Source organism: Doryrhamphus excisus, linkage group LG13 (genome assembly GCF_037039965.1).
Source record: "Doryrhamphus excisus strain RoL-2023G ecotype Guam linkage group LG13, RoL_Dexc_Guam_v1.1, whole genome shotgun sequence".
Classification (NCBI taxonomy): Eukaryota; Metazoa; Chordata; class Actinopteri; order Syngnathiformes; family Syngnathidae; genus Doryrhamphus; species Doryrhamphus excisus.
The window spans coordinates 15,572,796-15,593,947 of NC_136369.1; the positions used below are offsets into that span (position 1 = coordinate 15,572,796).

General features: G+C 41.0%; 1 protein-coding gene and 1 long non-coding RNA gene across 2 annotated transcripts in view; one reads left to right on the forward strand and one right to left on the reverse strand.

Annotated features, from left to right (window-relative positions):
• Nucleotides 1-7,146, reverse strand: part of LOC131139537 (ras-specific guanine nucleotide-releasing factor 1-like) — a 32,001-nt gene extending 24,855 nt beyond the window's left edge. The window contains exon 1 of the mRNA XM_058089234.2: nt 6,637-7,146. Within this exon, the coding sequence (XP_057945217.2) occupies nt 6,637-6,912 (276 nt within the window). The 5' untranslated portion in view covers nt 6,913-7,146. The remainder of the gene's footprint in view (nt 1-6,636) is intronic.
• On the forward strand, nt 1,382-17,978 carry LOC131139538 (uncharacterized). The gene is made up of 3 exons (XR_009132256.2): nt 1,382-1,494; nt 10,182-10,363; nt 17,515-17,978. It is a non-coding gene; the product is annotated as an uncharacterized LOC131139538 (long non-coding RNA).
• The last annotated feature ends 3,174 nt before the right edge of the window (nt 17,979-21,152 follow it).

The following is a 21,152-nucleotide window of genomic DNA, read 5'->3' on the forward strand; positions in this document are numbered from 1 at the left end:
GGCGGTCAATTACAACCACATCTGACGGGATTGGATCAAGTTTTTTCATTCAGACCCTGCATACTTATGAGATACAAATACGAAACCCATTGTAAATGATAGTGATTTAAGAACAAAATAACACTTGAATGGCGGAACTGTGGGAGAATATTTACACATGTCATAAAACATACAAACCAAGCAAACAAATGGTGGGCATAGCATAATAATAATGCACTAAAGCTATTACATATAGCCATAGACTTAGTAGTTAGGGATCACAGTTTAACCAATAAAACAGCATTCTTTCCAAATAACCCCCAAGTACTGTATATCAGCTACTAATTACTTGCTGTCTTTTCACATAAAATCCCACAAAATGTTCCATGGTGAGTTCACAGTTGTAAACATTTGTGTACGACAAAGTCAGTTCTATTCATTTCTCAAAGGTTTCTCAGCTCGCAAACCCCTCAGCAACAGTAGACAGAGCCTCGGTACGTCGGAGGTGCTGATGTAAATGAGCCCCTAAAAATCCACTGTATTGGTTTTTCATCCACCCCAAATGCCAAGAGTGAATCATCCGTATAGCAGAGCAACGTTCCATATTTCCTGATGAGAAGAATTTATCAATAACACACCTTCTGTCTTACAATTTTTCAGTGTTTATGCGGCAAGACATTATCTTTGTAGTCTTAATACTTGGGCTGTCAATCGATTAAAATATTTGATCATGATTAATCGTATTTTGTCCACAGTTAACTCACAATTAATCACATTTAATCACAGATGGAAACAAGTTTTTATCTATAATAAGTAGGGGAAATATCTTTGATAAACGATTCGATGTGCAACTACAACGATAATTACATAACATTTTATGTAAAGGTATATCAATTTGGGAACTTTGGGCCATTAATTAAAATGCAGTCAGCAAGCATATTTTATTATTAGCATATTAGCTCTTAAACTCGCCAACAAACATTCAGCAAATACAAAATGTGAGCGAGTGAGACCTCTCACACTAACATGTTTTTGTTTATTTGTGTCAGCTCAAAATAAAATTTATTTATTTATGATACTGGTTTTAAATTCTAAATGGTTGTGAGCAAAAATCCTATTTAGAAAGGATTATTAGTAAAGAATTGCCTCAATGCAACTTTCCTTCATGAAATGTACAAATGAAAATACCTAAAACATAGGGCAAAAGTCATGAAACATTTAATCCAAATGGCTAACCTAATGTCATTTAATTTTTCTTTTAAAACACGTTGAAATACATATAAATTAATCATTATATTACAGTAAATATTATTTTATTACAATACTCGAACTATTTCCACAGTTTTTGAACGTTTAATGCGATTTGTCCTACTTTTTCGACAGTCATTGAACGCACCGACGAACCGTTCTCCGATGCAAAGAGGACTGTATGGATGTATTTATAAGTATTTTACCACTTTTTCTTTCACCTCATACTTGCTCCCGAATGCTGATACTATGTGGGAATGCATAAAGGTAAGATTTGATGACTTTGAGTTCTAATGTGGCTCATTGTGGTACTTCGATGCTAAATCGCTAACGCTAGCAAAACACTGGACTTCACAGCCACAGTCATAACATTGACAGCCCGTCAATAGCAGCTGTAACTCCAATTTAGCTGGCAGTTCAATGCAAAAATCAGCACAGAGATGTAAAAATGTGAAAACCACTGGTTAGTTGGGTCGCTCGTATGCCAAGGTGGCACTGTATATGACAATAAAACAATACCTGCACTGCTCCAGTCTCTGGCAGGTCACACAGCGACAGTACATACAAATAACTTAAATAAGAGCCATCTGCCAGGGCTTTTAAGCTAACTTTACTGATCTAAATACTCTTTTCTTTCTCCATTTCCTATCATTATTTCTTCCAGCTTGTGGCAACAGAGTTACCATGCTTCAATCAAACTACGGTGGGGGCCTAGGGACAAACAGGAGGAGTGCACGTTAATAGCACATCAAAAAAACAAACAAAAAAATTTGATTAAAATATTCAATCATGGTTAATTGCATGTTGTCCATAGTTAACTCATAATTAATCACAGATAGAAAAAACCATAATAAGGAGGGAAGTACATCTCTTTGTGTGAAACAAATGTTCAATTTGACCTGCGTGGTTTGAGTGGTTAGCGTGCAGGCCACACAGCTTGGAGGCCCGAGTTCGATTCCACCCTCGGCCATCTCTGTGTGGAGTTTGCATGTTCCCCCCGTGCTACCGGCTATCTCCCACATTCTAAAAACATGCTAGGTTAATTGGCAACTCCAAATTGTCCATAGGTATGAATATGAGTGTGAATGGTTGTTTGTCTATATGTGCCCTGTGATTGGCTGGTGCCCGATGACAGCTGGGATAGCGGTAGAAGATGAATGAAATGTTTGATTAGACACAAAATTTATTTTGATGCCTGTTTTAGAGTAATCTGTAGATAACTATAGCTAGCTAGCTAGCTGCCACCGGAGAGACAGTAGAGCCAGGCAAAATGTGTAAACAAAGATGGTACAATTGTCAAACTTCAGTGCAAATCAAGCGTGAGCGATCACACAGGCTGGCATCAGTAGGCTTAGACTGTGAAAAGCTGTCATTGACTACATATTTCACAAACGATTTTTCATTCTCACCGTAATAAGGGACGTCACTGGTCGGAACACATACTGATACGCTGGTCACACATGCGCTAGTTGATGAAAAATGCACTCATAATGTCTGATATTTTTGTCGCAGTCTAGAGCCCTGACATTATGTAAACTTGTACAGAAAAGGTTCATTTTTTTTGTTTTAGTGTGACCCACTTTTTGCTCATATTTCTCCCATTTGTCTCTTCAGTAAGTGCACAATAACAACTCATATTCTCACATTTTGTTGGCCCCTTCAAATGCACTTTTTCAGATGCAAATAGGGGTTGCCATAGTAACAGTGGGCTTAAACGTCGCTCGCCTTCTAAATGGGGAATAAGAAAGTGGAACACTACAAAGACTACAATGAGAAGGGAGAGCGAGTTGAGGAGGGACGAGTGTGGGGGGGTGCTTTTTTTTTGTTTATTGATTTTTTTTCGAGGAGCGAGGCTATAAAAAGCAAGTGTTTGCCTGCAAAGGTGGCAGTTGGCTTGGCATCGATTCGCTGCATTGTCCCTTCTTCTGTTACACTCTGATAAAATCTACTCGCATGGCCCTTCCTCCTGCAGCTTTGACACACACGCAACATCTGCGTATGTAACAGGTTTCATGCCCAAAATGCTCTGTAGTGTCGATCTCACAAGACCTCCGCATCCCCTGCTCATCGACTTGAGTGTCGTTCTTTATCGGAATCTGCATGCCCTCAGACACCTGCACCATTGATTCCTCTCCTTGTCCTCATTTCACCTCCTCTCCCGCTCAGTTGAGGATGCATCAGCGTGAACTTCACTGTACAGTTGTACAGTTCACATGTGGCCGTCAATGCACAGACGCGGTGTCACACACTGAAAAAAAGATACACGGTGCGGTACACAGTGGAGGCTGCATCAGAGGCAACAGATGGCACTGTTTTTCTTTCTTTTCCAATATGTAACGTGACCAATGAAAATCTTGTAAATTCACTTTATGATGATTTGGACAATTCACTTGTGGTGGGGTCGCTGGGAATGGCACTTTTGGCGTCCCATATGGGTTGTGGTAAAAAGGCTTTAATTTCGTAGACTAGTCAGAGGTGCCAGTCCGGCGCAGCGCCGCGCACCCGCGCCTCCATGTCAGTCAATTTACCATTGCGCAGGGTGCTCTTTGACTGCGCCAAGAATAGACCAGATCGGAGCTGGCGAGCTTTCAGCGCACAACAGAGCAATGAACAACTCCCTGTCTGTCTCTTTTCTTCTGCATTGTACTCACATGATGAGGCATTCAAGCACACTGAGTTACTCCCAGTGTTAGGCTTTCATTCACCAATTCAACAATTTGTACCACACTTTGGGAGCCCAGGACACACTTGTGCCCCTGCAGAGATGTTTTGCTTTATAACGACCATGTTTTTCAACCAGTCTTGCTCAGATTTTAAAGATTTGTGATTGTGTTTCGCTCAAGCACCTTGGAGTCGCAGTGGGTGTTTTTAATTTTATTATTTTCTGTGAGAAATTTCAAGTCAATGTGATTGATGTGTTGTATTTGTCAGAAAAATAATAGCACAGGCAACACTGTTGGGGTTCATCTTTTGACAAATTTTCACCCTTTTGTCGTAGAAGATGGCAAATATTTCTAATAACAGGTGTTTGTGAGAGTAGTGTACATTTCTTATTGAAGTACACTGACTGTAGTCAACTACCGGTTACTACCCTATAAAAACACCAATGCAGCAACAAACACGCATACAAAAACATACATATATCCTCAAGCCAATAATGCTAAACAGAGCAAATGTATTCCTGCCACAAGAAACACATGGGGACACAGAAGACAGTGTGATGATAATTGATGCCTTTCAAATGCATTTAATCACTGCTGAAATAAATGGAGTGGAGCAGCCTGCATGAGCAGCTGTCACCTTACATGTCATCAGCTCATATTTCTCCTCCACCCCCGCCAAAAAGTACAAGCGTCTTGTCCTGGCACACTTTGGGAGGAACATGCCTGCAAAGCTTTTAAAGTGTTTAACAAAAGTTGTCACGCAGACCTCACAGCTAGGAGACCAGGGTTCACTTCCACCCTCGGCCATCTCTGTGTGGAGTTTGCATGTTCTCCTCGTGCATGCGTGGGTTTTCTCCGGTTTCCCCCCAAATTCCAAAAACATGCTAGGTTAATTGGCGACTCCAAATTGTCCATAGGTATGAATGTGAGTGTGAATGGTTGTTTGTCTATATGTGCCCTGTGATTGGCTGGCGGCCAGTCCAGGGTGTACCCCACCTCTCGCCCAAAGACAGCTGGGATAGCGGTAGAAAATGAATGAATGAATGAATGAATGGCCATAGCAATAGGAACGCCTGCACTAACTAATGACATGCTCTATCAAAAAACATAATTATGCAGTTTTGTGTATGAATACGGCCTAATATTTGTAATAATAATAATTATTATTAAATGTATACTATCATTTTTAAATATAATTATTAAATGCATACTTGCATAATGCACATGTTATGTATTATTCCCTAAATTAAGCATTTCCAAGCATAAAAAATGGCTAAATGAGCTAGATTCCACATTTGCGGTCAGGTTCCAGACCAGAATTTCTATGAAGTAGGATTCCATATTAATAAATATAATATTTGTGTATATATAGACAGTAATTAGAGTTGTAAATATTGGATGTAATCGACGGCCGCTACAAGCATAGCGAGCTACCAAGCTAACTCATCAGCCTCCCCAATTTCATTCATTAATTTTCTACCGCTTATCCGGGGGTCGCAGGGGTGCTGGAGCCTATCCCAGATGTCTTTGGGCGAGAGTCGGGGTACACCCTGGACTGGTCGCCAGGGTACATATAGACAAACAACCATTCACACTCACATTCATTGGAGTCGCCAATTAACCTAGCATGTTTTTGGAATGTGTGGAGTTTGCATGCACAGGGAGAACATGCTAACTCCACACAGAGTGACTGAGGGTGGAATTGAACCCGGGTCTCCTAGCTGTGAGGTCTGCACACTAACCACTCGAACCCCATGCAGCCCAATTTACATATTCTAAAGTTAAAGTGTTTTAAAAAGAGTGGGGAACAAGGATGTCAAAGCCATAAATGTACCACTTCCCCATGGAATGAGAGGAGAACTTTTTTTTCATCTGATCTCAGACATGGCATGTCGTCTGATGTGGATGATTACTGATGCCCGCTGTCCACAACATAACATATATTTTTCATAATCAATCACGAAACAGTGATCATAATAAAAGCTCACTTTTTCCAGTTTTTCCGGGTCTTTACCACAACACACACTACAGCAGACTTGGCATCTGTAAAGCTGCAGTGTGCAGCACAGAGCATCCCAACGTCAATGATTCTGTTTAGAGTCCAGCTCAAAATGAACCAAATTACTTTTGGCTTCATTTCTTAAGAGCTGCAGAAGACTGCATCTGGCAGGGTAGCTTTTACCCAGGCTGACTGCAGCCATCAGCTTGTTTTAAGACCCTCATCAGCAGCAGCATCAACAGCAGCAGCAGCCTTCTTTACTCCTCCATCCTCCCAAATGTTCCACTTTTCCTCCGACCAAATCATGGCATCCAACTAGTAGTTTTTCTTCATGAAACACACGTTTAAAACTCGTAGGAGCGTCTTATCATGTGTGGTGTTAATAATGAGAGCCGTGTCAATTGAATCATGTTACCACAAAGCGTGCAGATGCAGTTGCCAAGGTAGGATGCTATTAATATCAAGACAAGGAGTTAAAATCAATACGTCAAAACTGCAGAGCAGGGTGAAGTCGCTTCCAGCAGGCGGCAGTCTAAACCAAAAGTTTTGGATGCAGTTTTAAGTTTGCCACCCCACCTCCCTTCCAAAAAAAAAAGCATTGCCTCAGCATGAGATGCAGAAAAAGTAGATGGCAGCAAGTTTAGGTTCTCCCCCAGTGATGCTTAGTGGTCATTCTGAGAGCACTGTGCATGGAAATAGTTTACATGCACATACAAAGTCCTGATATGTCATTAAACATGATCTTACCTGCTTCTCCAGGCATTCCTTGGCAGAGAGAGGCGGTTTGGGCGAGGGTGCCCTGTCGCAAACGCACCCCTCCAGCAGGTAGAGTCCGGAGGGTCGGGAGCTGGAATCGTTCTCGAAATAGAAGAGCATGTTCTGCAGCAAGCAGAACCACTTGGAGTGCCATTTGGTGTTTTCCGAGCTCTTCTTGCTCAGGCATCCTCGCCTGGTGGCGTCCTTCTTGGCCAGCAGCGCCAGATAGGTGACATGGCCATCATTGAGCCGCATGCCCTTCTGCATGTTGCAGCCGCGGGAGGACGCGCACTGCCGCTTCTTACATCTTCTTCCCTTCCCGCTCTTCCACCGAGACAGTCACACTTAACGGGCAACAATCCCCGCACTCCCTTCACTACTAATCTTTCAGGAAGAACCCCCCCTTCCTCCTCTCCTTCCCAGTCCCGACAAAGACGGGCTCCAAAAAAGAACCACACGCACGTTCAAAGCTGGAATGCAACCAAGAGCTTCCACGCTAGGAGAGACCTCCAAACGCTCCTTGTGATGGTGGAAGTGCGCGCGTGCACTGGAGGAGACGCGTGCACTCGCTTGGATAGACACACTGCTCGCACAAAGAAGCGCAGTCATGTGACACCCCCTCCTCCCACCCGCACCCAATGAGCGGCAGGTTTCAGCACATTGGACAGTTCCAACTCACAGCATCAGTACACACACACACACATTTTACATTGAAATCTTGAGCCCTTCATTAGTTAGTTACCCGATGACATCTGCTTCCATATAGATAATTATGCTTTTTTTAAGCTTTTTATTTAACAGCATAATTAATCACAAAAGTCCAATTTCTCTTAAATATTGTTCACAAATCTATCTAAATCTTTGTCAGTGAACACTTTCCATTCATCTCACACATGGCATATCGAGACAGCATGATCGTGTATTTCTAACATTGCATTCTAACGAGAGAAAACAAGTTAGTATGAGCTAGCTAACAATGTAAGTCATTGGAATTGACTTATTTTGACTAGAAAGCCCTCTAAAAAAATTCAAACAATGTTTTAACATTTTATATACATGCTGTAATCAAGAATTTTGACATATTTTGATGATTTAAAGCAGTACTTCTTTCCTAGGCGTATTGATTTAGCCCAGGAGCTTGCGCTACTTAGCATAGAAACAGCCACAACACTTTAATGTCCGCTCTCATCGGTATGGCTGTGTCTTCCAGCCACCCTCAAGTAAAAAATGCTAACAGCAAACAAGCTTTGTGTTGAAATTGAGAGCTAGGTCTCCACTCGTTTGGTCTGTGATGCCGAAACTAGCCGCTAGAGAGGCGTTGTTTTACTCTGCCAGATAAATATATTTTTTTTGTGTTAGCTGTTACACAAGCCAGTTATGTAAATGGTACACTGTTGCCGTTTTTTTCTTCCTGGCTTTCACAACAAAATAGGTAGGTTGTTAGCTAGCTCATATTAACTCTTTTTCACATGTAGCAGTTAGGAATAATTTAACTGACACTGTTTATAGTATTTTCAGAAATATTGGCGACAGGCGGCCAAAAAGCTTCAACATAGACTCCTGAGTCTGTTGTTGTTTTAGTGCCTCACCATAGTACATCTGTTCCATTAACCCTGAGTGTATAACATGCAGTTTTGTTGAGAAATGCGGTCTTTTAATGATCCCCCAGATGGAAAATAGTTTTTAGTGGCACGATAAACAACTTTTAACAATAACACAAACCACCTAGAGCAGCACACTTTATTACACCATCCACAAATAACAAATGCAAATAGATATCAGTGCAAGTGGAAGAATGATAAGCATCTAACATCTATTGCAATATCTGCCAAACATCACCTTTTGTCATGTTTAAAAGCACAAAAGGTATCATGAAAGCAACACTTCCTGTGGCTTTGTCCATATTTGCACTTCCTGTGTAATTGCTAGACTGAAACAGAATTCATCTGTCATGCTGTCAAGGAGAACGGTATCAACGTGATGTGAGTGTGACGTCAATAATCCTGCAATAACCATATTAAACAGGTCTGGGTCACTGCGTGCCGCATTGTGCACGGTGTGGGCAGCTTTGATTTTATTTATTTTTAATAATAATGATTACATTTGCACCAGTTTCTACTCGATTGAAGCCACAATTCTGGAAGCGATATCATTTGATATATGCTGTAGTCTTAAATGAGAACCTTGTAGTCTACAAAGAGTGAACAAAAGTCCCTCTCGTCTGTCCACTGCTGGATGCATTTGCACATCTAAGAGCGCTGGAGAGAGACCCTCATTAGGGTTGGCCCATAATTAATCCGGGATTAGCATATTGGGGCGAGGACATACACAATGGTTTGTTTCATCACACAGGGATCACAGTGCTAGCGAGGTCGCGGGGCCATCAGAGAGTGAGCTTTGGTGACCAGTATTGTCTGGCTATTTGAAAAAAAAAAACAGCTACCTTGAAAAAGACGGAACAATTTCTATTAATTAATGTATTATTTACCTCCACTTGCCTTGTTACAGTAGTTGGCAAGCAAATGATAAATCTATACAACAGATTTCCATAAAACTTCCCCGAGGGGTGACACAATCCAGTACAAAAATGTAAAATTACCACTTTTTTCTTTTAATTTTACTTTATTTTCCTGATATTTTGATAGTATTCTTTGGAATTATTGTTTACTACAACCATTTTTAGTTGTATTTTTAGACCGTGCTGAAAGACACACAAGCACTGACCATTCCCTCGACATAGAAACTAAATAACAAACCAGAAAATACCCCTCCATATAACAAACATCTTAAAAAATGGTACTGTCCAATCATTTTAAGTAATCTCCCAGGAAGTAGCCCACTAGCATACGAAAGAATGTGATCACAGTGTTAGCGTTAGTGTTTTCAGTAGTTGGCAAGAAAATGATAAATCTATACAACAGATTTCCATAAAACTTCCCCGAGGGGTGACACAACCCAGTACAAAAATGTAAAATTACCACTTTTTTCTGTTAATTTAACTTTATTCCCCTGATATTTTGATAGTATTCTTTAGAATTACTGCTTACTTCAACCATTTTTGCTGTTTAGTTGTATTTTTAGACACACAAGCACTGACCATTCCCTCGACATAGAAACTAAATAACAAACCAGAAAATATATAACAAACAGCTTAAAAAAATGGTACTGTCCAATCATTTGAAGTAATCTCCCAGGAAGTAGCCCACTAGCATACGAAAAGAACAACAAGCTATTATTCTTGAGATCAACCGTTCAACCTTGGCGTACGTCTGCGCTCGACTGAATGCGATTCTATTTTTACTGTGACAAGTAAAAAGTGTCAGATATGTGGAGGGAAAGCAAATCAACCGTGAGGAAGGATCTGTAATTTAACCTTGGCCCGTTAGCGGCACCGAGGCAGCAACCGGGACGCCCTGCAGCCTGAAGCCCCCGAGCTTCTTCTATCCCCATAATCATGCCCTCAGACAGTGGTGGTAATGAGGTGGTGACTGGCACTGATAGTAAAAGATTATTTTTTTTATGGCTTCCTATTATAGGCGGCGTGAAATGAGGGTGAGGAGGAAGATTGGAGAGGCATTCTGGCGGTGACATTTGACAAAGGTCACGGATGAGATTCAAACCTGCGCAACGCCGGCCCCCCGACCCACAGGTGGAGGTGATGGGTTTTTTTTCTGAAGCATCCTTTAATCATGGTTAAAGTGGATGGACAGGAAGCCAGGTAAGTCATAATAGAATTTGATGGTTTCTTTCACCAATAGGGGTCAGAAAAAACTCATGTCAGGCTCCAGTTGTCATTCCGCCCCACCTCGGCAGACATCTTGAATCACATATCGTCAAAAACAAAACTCTTCACGAAGACAGCGACACACAAAATGATACCCGGTAGCACACTGATTGTAATACATTGCAATGTGTGATATCGACTGGCCTTTGACCTCAATTACCTTAGTTAAGTTGTGTCAGAGGGGGCGGCGCGGTGGTCTAGTGGTTAGCGTGCAGACCTCACAGCTAGGAGACCAGGGTTCAATTCCACCCTAGGCCATCTCTCTGTGTGGAGTTTGCATGTTCTCCCCGTGCATGCGTGGGTTTTCCTCCCACATTCCAAAAACATGCTAGGTTAATTGGTGACTCCAAATTGTCCATAGGTATGAATGTGAGTGTGAATGGTTGTTTGTCTATATGTGCCCTGTGATTGGCTGGGGACCAGTCCAGGGTGTACCCCGCCTCTCGCCCGAAGACAGCTGGGATAGGCTCCACCCCCCCTACGAAAAGCGGTAGAAAATGAATGAATGAATGTTTATTTATAGAGCACAATTCATACACAAGGTTATTCAAAGTGCTTTACTGAAAAGAAGGGTAAAAATCACTCGATAAACTCATCCCATTAAAATCATTACATAAAATTCCATAAATCATTCCAAAATTAAAAAAAATGAAATATGCACAGTTGAATAGAAGTGTTTTCAGCTTGAATTTTTGCACATCTTCTGGAAGGCTGTTCCAGATTTTAAACATGTCATGCTAACTAGCTAGCCTCCATTTTTTATTCTAAACATAAGAAAGGGTTTCAAACGGAGTGCGGAAAAAAAAACTTACCACTTCCACACAGAATGAGAGGGGAACTTTTTTTTTCACCAATGTCAGGTTAATGCCATGTCTAATCAATGTAATAAAACCAACAGTACAGGAAGTAAATCACGATATTTTGAATGCAGCTACTGCTACCTTGTAAAGTTAATAAAACTAAAGTAAAAATTCAGTACGTTGCTTAGTGCACAGCTGTCCATGCCAATGTTTTTTTTTTTTTTTTTTGCCTGGTGTTGATTAGAGTCTCTGGAGGTTATTTGCTTTTGTATAGCACCCACCCAGCGACTATAAAAGACTCAGTGGTTAATGGGATGGAGGCATTGATTGGAGCATTTATTGTATGTGTACTGTGACTTTAAGAGAACAACAATACCACTTATACCTTTATTGGGTTTACAAGACTAGTATTTCATGCTGCTTTTTAAAGACTCCCAATCTGAATCTGTTGAACATATAAAAAATATGACATTGTCCTACTTTATTTGGACTCTTTCATATTCATATCCCTGGCAAAATATTAGCGTTTTCACAGTTCATTCTCCTCGGTGGCAGATTGCTCGGAGTGGGCTGCTCTCAGGCTCTGTGATTTGGCCGTAAGTCTGCTGAGAGGCTGTTACCGCATGCCGGGTCACCACCTGGCTGCTACAACAGATCCCTCCAAAAAGACAACACATGCAGTACAACTCATACTGTATATCTACAGTATGACACTTAGTAAACACACCACAAGTAGATGAAGAAACTTGCCCTCCGAGCCTCAGACCTGACTTTCTTTTGCACTTGCCAAGTACTGAATAGTCTTCTCTGTAATACTAATATATGCTGACCCAAAAAAAACACAAAATATGATCTGCTAAAGATGCATCCACGCCGACTATATTATCATAATGAACACATGCCTTTGTGAGTCAGCACAAGCAGAGCTAGCTGTGTTTGTGCGAGTGAGTCCATGAACGTATCCCCCGTGTGTACCGCTTGTGTGTCTGTTGCAGCAGATGTTGCCGTAAGCCTCAGGTGACACGCTGTCACTCTGACCTTGAGTAACATTTAAAGATGCCAGCGGAGGACAGGCCACCGCCCTGTACCTGACGAGGCTGCTCTTCATTAATATGCCTCACCTCCAGATTGGATGCATGACATTTACATGGCATTAACATATATCATTTAGCCAGCAGATTGCCAAGCTTGCAGGAATCACACCTTTGCGGGAATCACACATTCTGGGCCATTTTTAGACATACTGTAACATTCTGCACCGTACCATTAGCGTGTTTTTTGAAAAATGTTGCCTTGTTTTGTGTATATTTTTTGGTTAGCATATCATGTTGTGCTGTTGATACACTACATGAGTGCAACCGTGTTCTTAAAGGGTCTTTTCTGACCTGCAATGTTGTATTTTCATGTAAGGAGGAGGGCTGAGGGTGGAGTCAATCCACTGGGGAGACAGGAAATACATGGAAACACCTCAGGATGGGGTACAGAGTCTGGAAGATCTAGTTATTGTGTGTAGCTGCTCTATAGGAGTCCAGAACTCAATACAAAGGCCCGAAAATGAGTATACTAGGTCACCTCCAATGCATTTTTATTGCAAAACATCCTTGTCAGTAGCTCGCTAATAAACAGAAACAGTCAGTCAGCTCCATCGCACGATATGGTGTCATCTGCACCACACCACCATGACAGCGTCACACCCAAGCAGACTCAAATCCTGTTGTCCCTGCAACAAGCTGGCACAAGAGCTACTTAGTTCCATCTCTGAGGATCTGTCGACAGAAGAATGGCTGGAGAATCCCGGGAACCAGGAGGGTCCACACGTATCCATAGCTACATCCAGGACCAGGGAGTCGGTATCAGAAGTGATGACCTGCCAAGTCAGTAGTGGACCTTTGTGAACCGCCTGAAAAACAGAGCTGGATGCTTCAAATCAGTGGGGCATGGCAGACCCTAACACCGGTCACTAACCTCAGAGGTCGGGGTCCTCGAAGCAAGACCCGAGACGAGGATGTGCCTGAATGCAACTGAAGTAGATGATGACACACGAAAGAGAGAGAGAGAGGGGTGTCATCAGTGGTTGACTAACTAACACAGTTACACTTGATGCTGTGAAAGTGATACTTATAGGTTATCACATGGTTTGTCTGGTATCAGGCCCGGTATCATGCCCCCAAGTGTCAGTATCAGCACCGAGACCGAAAGTCAAACCATGTGATGATCTTATTATCACATACTATTTAATCATGAGCTTATTATCACGTACTATTTAATCAAAAGACCATTTTGTTTCCAGAAAATTTTCTGTTTATTACATGTATTATATCTAAACAGTGTAAACACAATAATTGCAAAAATATTTAAACAATAATATTTTATCACATACTACATTATTAATTGGCCCTGTACCCTAGAAACCACCCATGAATGATACGGGAAAAGGCCGAAATGATACTGTGTCAAAGCCCAGGGCAGTGATACTGATAAAATATAGAGTTTAACCATGTCCAGTATCAGCCCCCGAAGCTGTCCACTCAGAGCGCGCTGCTCTGGTATCGTGCCCGTGAAACAACCAATCAGAGAACAAAAAAAAACCCAAACTTGATTAATGGAGCTTTAATTGTCAGACATTGATAAGATATTATTGTTGAAATATTTTTGCAATTATTGTGTTTACACTGTTTAGATATAATACATGTAATAAACTGAAAATTTTCTGGAAACAAAATAGTCTTTTGATTAAATATTACGTGATAATAAGCTCATGATTAAATAGTATGTGATAATAAGATCATCACATGGTTTGACCTTCGGTCTCGGGGCTGACACTGACACTTGGGGGCATGATACCTGGGCTGATACCAGACAAACCATGTGATAACTTATAATTATCAACTTATCTTATCAATGTCTGACAATTAAAGTTCCATTAATCAAGTTTGGGTATTTTGGTGACTGGAGAAGCATTAGGCCAGGGGTCGGGAACCTTTTTGGCTAAGAGAGCCATGAAGGCCAGATATTTTAAAATGAGGAAAGTTTACATTTGCATGTTTTTTTGACATCTCAATGACCGAGGTAGACTACAGCATTACCCAGTAATAATCAAGTTTTGGTGTTTGACCTGGAAAATATCATCAGGAAAGATAGATATGGTTGGCCGTATTGCAGCAGAATATAGATGGACGAATTAAAATGCATAAGAAAGTTGTTGATTTTGAATATTATTTTTAACAGTCATTTCTGTGATGGTTTACTTTAAAATGTTAGCAAAAATACATTTTTATTGTGGTAAGAAATGCTTGAGAGCCAGATACAGTCATCAAAAGAGCCCTACCTGGCTCCCGAGCCATAGGTTCCCTACCTCTGCATTAGGCACTAAGCACTCGTGAGCTGTTCTCTGATTGGTTGTTTCACGGGCACGATACCAGAGCAGCTCGCTCTTGAGTGGACAGCTACGGGGGCTGATACTGGACATGGTTAAACTCTATATTTTATCAGTATCACTGCCCTGGGCTTTGACACAGTATCATTTCGGCCTTTTCCCGTATCATTCATGGGCGGTTTCTAGGGTACAGGGCCAATTAATACTGTAGTATGTGATAAACAAATGATAGCATCTTCAGGTGTAAGCACGTTCACAGCAGCTCCACAAACACAAACTCCTGTGGAAAGCATCAAGAGCCGTTCAAGCGTCTATTTATTCTGTCCTTTTTATGGAAGATTCGATCTTCCATAAAAGAACTGAGCCTCCGACTGAGGCTCTCCAGATTTAGAGCATCTATTTGTGTCTGTCTCTCAATATCGTTGCCTCCGCTGTGCCTGGAGGAGGACAACTGAGAGAACCTAAAGTGGACCAGGCTCATGGAGGGAATAATGTGAGGTTGACCCATGTCATGTTTCAGCTAGAAAACAACAGCATTCATGTTAAATTTACCTCTTACCCCTTCTGTGCTATTTCTGGCCCATTTCGGTATTAAAAAATGTGCTTATGACACTACTAATTGCAACTAAATTTGGATCATTTGAAGTTAATGGGGCGGCACGGGGGGTCGAGTGGTTAGCGCGCAGAACTCACAGCTAGGAGACCAGGGTTCAATTCCACCCTTCACCCTCGGCCATCTCTGTGTAGAGTTTGCATGTTCTCCCCGGTTTTATCCGGGTACTCCGGTTTCCTCCCACATTCCAAAAACATGCTAGGTTAATTGGCGACTCCAAATTGTCCATAGGTATGAATGTGAGTGTGAATGGTTGTTTGTCTATATGTGCCCTGTGATTGGCTGGCGACTAGTCCAGGGTGTACCCCGCCTCTCGCCCGAAGACAGCTGGGATAGGCTCCCCCCCGCGACCCTCGTGAGGAAAAGCGGCAGAAAATGAATGAATGAATGAATGAAGTTGATGGTTTGTATCAGTATCCTCCCGAAGGGTTCCTCAGCAAGGGGGGGGGGGGGTCAAGATGGATCATTTTGTTCAATATGGGCTAATTGTTGACACACATACCCTTAAATTGGCTACATGGGTGTGTTTGTTATCATAACGCATAGTAGTAAGGATGGATGTCTACACTGAGGATAAAAAGAAACCAAAAAAAAGTGACTGTTATCAATTTGGTGTTGCATTAATGTTCCACTGCACAATGCAAACATCAGCAGAAATGCCATGCTGACATGCTAAAGTGGAGGAGGAACGATGGGGACCACAATAGAGCAACAAATGTTAAACAAAATACATGATCTGTGTGTGTACCATCATGTTGTCTGTCCCTATGTGGACAACAGCGCCCTCTAGTGTACCATGCTCACAGTCACTATTCAGTGCAAGTTTGAATCAGGTTCTAATCTTGCATAATCCAATGAGACCCAAAGCAAGAGTTACTATAAATTATTATTTGAACTCTACTCTATGTTTATTGTTGATATTAATGACATTTATTAACATTAAGTGAAGATATTGTTTACAGACACAAATAGAACCCACAAAAGGAGAGTGGAACACAAGTAGCAAAGTTTTTTTAATAGAAAATAATGCTGTTAACACAAAAAACAGGTGTAGCTAATGGGAATAAATACAACTGCATTCCATATCAATTCCACTTCTTGTGTGCATGACTGTTTCCAAACATTAATGCTAATATTTGTCATTTAGGGAAACATGTTCAGAACTTATTTGTCTGAAATCTTTCCAAGTGTGTTTAAACCTTCTGCAAAGCTGCAGGGACCGTGAGGGGACATTCCACTGGAGTCCATCCAGGGGAGGATGCCTTCATCTTGCCTGTGGCGATGTTGATTCCAGTCAGGGTTTACAGCCCATATGTCAGGATGTCGTAGGGGATATGATCTTCCAGAGATGCCATGACTTCATTTCACTACATTAATATCATATATTTAATAATCATGCAGCTGTCAAGCTGTCATTCATTCATTCAATTTCTACCGCTTATCCTCATGAGGGTCGCGGGGGTTGCTGGAGCCTATCCCAGCTGTTTTCAGGCGAGAGGCGGGGTAAACCCTGAACTGGTGACCAGCCAATCACAGGGCACATATAGACAAACAACCATTCACACTCACATTCATACCTATGGACAATTTGGAGTCGCTAATTAACCTAGCATGTTTTTGGAATGTGGGAGGAAACCGGAGTACCCGGAGAAAACCCACGCATGCACAGGGAGAACATGCAACCTCCTCACATGAGATGGCCAAGGGTGGAATTGAACTCTGCTGTCATAGCTGTGAGGCCTGAGTGCTAACCACTCGACCGCCGTGCAGCCCGTCAAGCATTATAATAATGATTAAAAGAATAATTCATTCATTCATTCATTTTCTACCGCTTTTTCCTCACGAGGGTCGTGGGGGAGCTGGAGCCTATCCCAGCTGTCTTCGGGCGAGAGGCGGGGTACACCCTGGACTGGTCGCCAGCCAATCACAGTAAAAGAATAATTAACTGCTAAAATTTTGAAAGTTTTGAATGTTGAAAATATGAATATTACAATTAGTTGCTAAGTCCCGCCCATGCTTCTGCAAAGACTTTCGCTTTATAGCGACCATGCTTTACAACCAATGTTGCCCAAATTTTGCATACATGTGCTTGTCGGTCTATACCACATTTTGTGCTGATTCGTCAAAATTCTAAGCTGTGTGAGAAATTTCAAGTCAATCTGGGATCAAATTTGGAGTTTTAATAGCAGCACTGCAGTACATTAGAATTGTAACCCCACACAACCTGAGTTCGAACCCGAATGATGGGAGCCATCGATTCGATTTTCCACGGGAATGTTTCTGCTCTAATCCACAGGGAGGGACATAAGATGTTTTAGCAGATCTCCTCTGGTCCACATCAGTGGTCCCGGCATCCGACGTTCCTACAAACTCCGGAACCCAGATAAAGAGAGGCTGGCGCCTGTTTGCATAGCAGTGGACTTTCACACTGACGAGAACAAGTCAACTAAATAATCGACAACAATGCCAGCAGAAGCGCTTACAGCCCTTCCTGTCCCGCTGGTATGCTAAGACATCACTAAATATTAAGAGCGTGGTGGCAAGCCATGCGGAATCATGGATGCTCGTTTTAGCCCTTCAACAGGGTGGGAACCATTTTTTTAAGAGAATGTTGAGAATGGAGCCAGGTCAAAGAATTTGGTGAACCTTAAACATTTAAAACATGAAATAGTTTTTAATGAGTGGAACCTTGACTAGTGTATTTTTTCGGTGTTGATTTGCAATATGTCACACTTAAATTTTTCCGATCATCAAACAAATATGTAAATTAGCCCATGACAACCTAATAACTAAGTTGTTGGGTCATCCTTAGTGGCAACATCTGCAATCAAGTGTTTGTGATGACTTGCAATGAGTCTTTTAGAGCGCTGTGTGTGTGGCAAACATGCACCAAAATTTTTTATTCAAATTTATTTTATTTTGTATTCAAACCTTTTTGGGTGTCTGGAATGGATTATTTGAATGTATATTATTTCTAATGTAAAGTACATTGTGGTTGGATTCAGACTTTCTAGCACGCATCAGTGATATTTACTGAAGTTTGGATGTATACTGATAGGATGTTTATACTGTATTACAAAATCTGCCCTTTAATATATAAATATATATTATATATATAATATATTATTATATATTATATATATAAATATTTATAAATATTTTTATAAATATTATTTAATAATATTTTAATATATTTTTTATTATATATTATTATTATATGATTATAATTATATTATTTTATTAATTATAATTATATTATTATATAATTTTATTATAAATATCATAAAAATATTTAATTTTAAATATTTATAATATATAAATATTTTTTATTTACTATTGTGGTGATAGTTTGCAGTAGTGTACAACTGTTTTATGTTTATAATAATTTAACCCTCTTGTGTAGCTATTAGACAAACAAAATATCAGCATCTTGCCAGCATACAGTGATGTTGTACACCACTACAAACAATTGTAAAATTTATAAATAAATACATCAAAACTACGCTTTAGCATTATTTATGTAGCATTATTATTATGTAGCATTATTTTATTAAGGCTCATTCAACGTCAATGGACTCGGTGTACCAAATGTTGTATATTAACTGTGATTTAATTATTATAGAACCTTTTAAACACATAGAATTTGCGCAATGTTTTAGGTTGTAACAAAAGTAAGATATTAGCCAAGATTATGAGTTGTATAAAATATTTTTTTGAAGTAACACTGGCAAGGAAAATCCAATTTATTTAAATTTTTAATGTACAAGCTTTTCTTGATTTATTAGTTTGCCAAACAAGGTAATAGAACAGGTTTAAAAAAAATTGAATATTGTACAATGTGGTTTTTCCGAGTCGTGACTGCGGGAATTGAGGAACTGGTGTAAAACATGCGGCACGAGGGAGTGCGGCGTAGCGTGAGCTGAGTGGATGTGACGGCCCTCTGACTCAGCAGTTCCTTTTGCTGTTGTGTTCGCTCGCTCCACAGTGTCTTTATCCCCGGTGACAGGACACAGCCTCGGGGTGCGTACACACCTCGTAGTCAGCCCGAAATCCTCCCAGACTGGGATCTGGATTTGTCTCATTGATCCTGATGGATCATCCCTTAGCTCCCCTCCTCCATTACTTTTCCATCACACCCAAACTGACTGGTGAGAGAAGTGATGGTACGTTCAATTCAACCCGATAAATAAATCAATAGGATTAGAATGAAACTGTGTTCGTGTCCAAAGCATCCACCCCGCCAGACGGTCCCCAGGTCAAAGTCAAATAAACACACCAAATGTGATGGTATGAGGGTGTGTTTGTGCCCACGGCCTCACCAGTAACTCACACCACTCACCACGCTCAGAGACACACAAACAGGTTTTCGGAGAGCACCGCATGCTTCCATCTTCCTCGTCTCTTGCAGCTTAGTCATTGGTGCTGCCATGATGGGACTCCACGCATGCACAGACTAGTCCCCAAAGCCGAGACAGCCACGGCGCTGCCTTGCTAGGTCCATGAATGCGGCAAACCTGCATTCCCACACCTGCCTTAGGCGCTCATTCCTATGCTGGAAGGGTGGGTGAGGGGGGGGCACAGAGAGAGGAAGTACTGCGGGATGAACAGAAAATACTGGACAAAGTAGGGAAGGAGTGCATACCAGAAGGGCAGACAGGACAATCATTGGCTTCACAGCACACATTCTCCTACAAAGTGTATGATATCAAAAAGGTTGGGGGGGGGGGGGGCTGTATGCTGTATGCTACATAACAAATTTAGAAGATATACTGTACTATGAGATGCGTACATGTTGTCTCACTCTCACCTTTAATCAAGTATGCTTAAGACATTGGTGTCACACTTGTAGCGTTATACTGTACGTGTACTGTTGGGGTCTCAAACTCAATTTACTTGGGGGCCACTGGAGCCACTCGGTCTGGCCGAGACTGGGCCGCATCAGGTTTTCAAAAAAAAAACAAAAAAAACTGCATTTATTAAAAACAGAAAAATGAATAAACTTTGCTTTGATTTCAATTTTCTACAAGAAAAGCTCTGATAAAACATTCCACTGTTCTCAAATGTCTTAATTTTTATTTTTCTGCACAAAATAAGATGAAAAATAAATAAACAAATCAAGAATAAAGAAAATCAATCAGTAATAAATAAATATAATAATAATAAAACAGCAAATAATAAAAACTTAAGAAACCACATATAGTTGGTGGGTAGACAAATTATTTTTTTCAGATTAAAATGAACAAAGCATTATTAGAGCCCTGTAGACATGACAAAACACGACTATAGTCACATTTATACTCTTTTTATTTACAACATATTGCGCAACTGCAGGGTCTTGAGACACATGCTAACTCGCAAACTAGAGAGCTAGCGACCTAAACGGTAGCCTTCAAGTTATTTCCTTTAAACTTAAATAGCCAAAAACTTACCACTTCCACACGGATAGGGAGGATAACAGTTATTTAACCTTTAACATGAACATTAATCAAACGTAATAATTTTTTCTGGATACATGATACCATACAGCATCCATATCAAACTTGCATTAAACTTTCATATCAAGGCGGGGGCCTCAAACTCGTGTCCTGCGGGCCACATATGGCCCACGGGCCGCGTGTTTGAGACCCCTGCTTTATATACTCGGTATACCATGTGTATTCTGCTACAACACAGCCAAGCAGAGCCAGGAGCCAGACTCTAGCTCCAGTGGCCCCTAAGTAAATAGAGTTTGAGACCCCTGATATAAAGCCTTGATATAGATACTATAGATATAGAACAGCAGTATGCATGCTTATAGTCCAATAGGTTTCTGCAGTTCCTCGCATGTGTTTACACTTCAAACTGCCTTTGAGGCATAAAGCAAGCATTTCCCTTGACATCTTTTCCTGTGACAACGGTGACGCCAAACTCCTCCTTTCTTAAGCCTTCACTCAC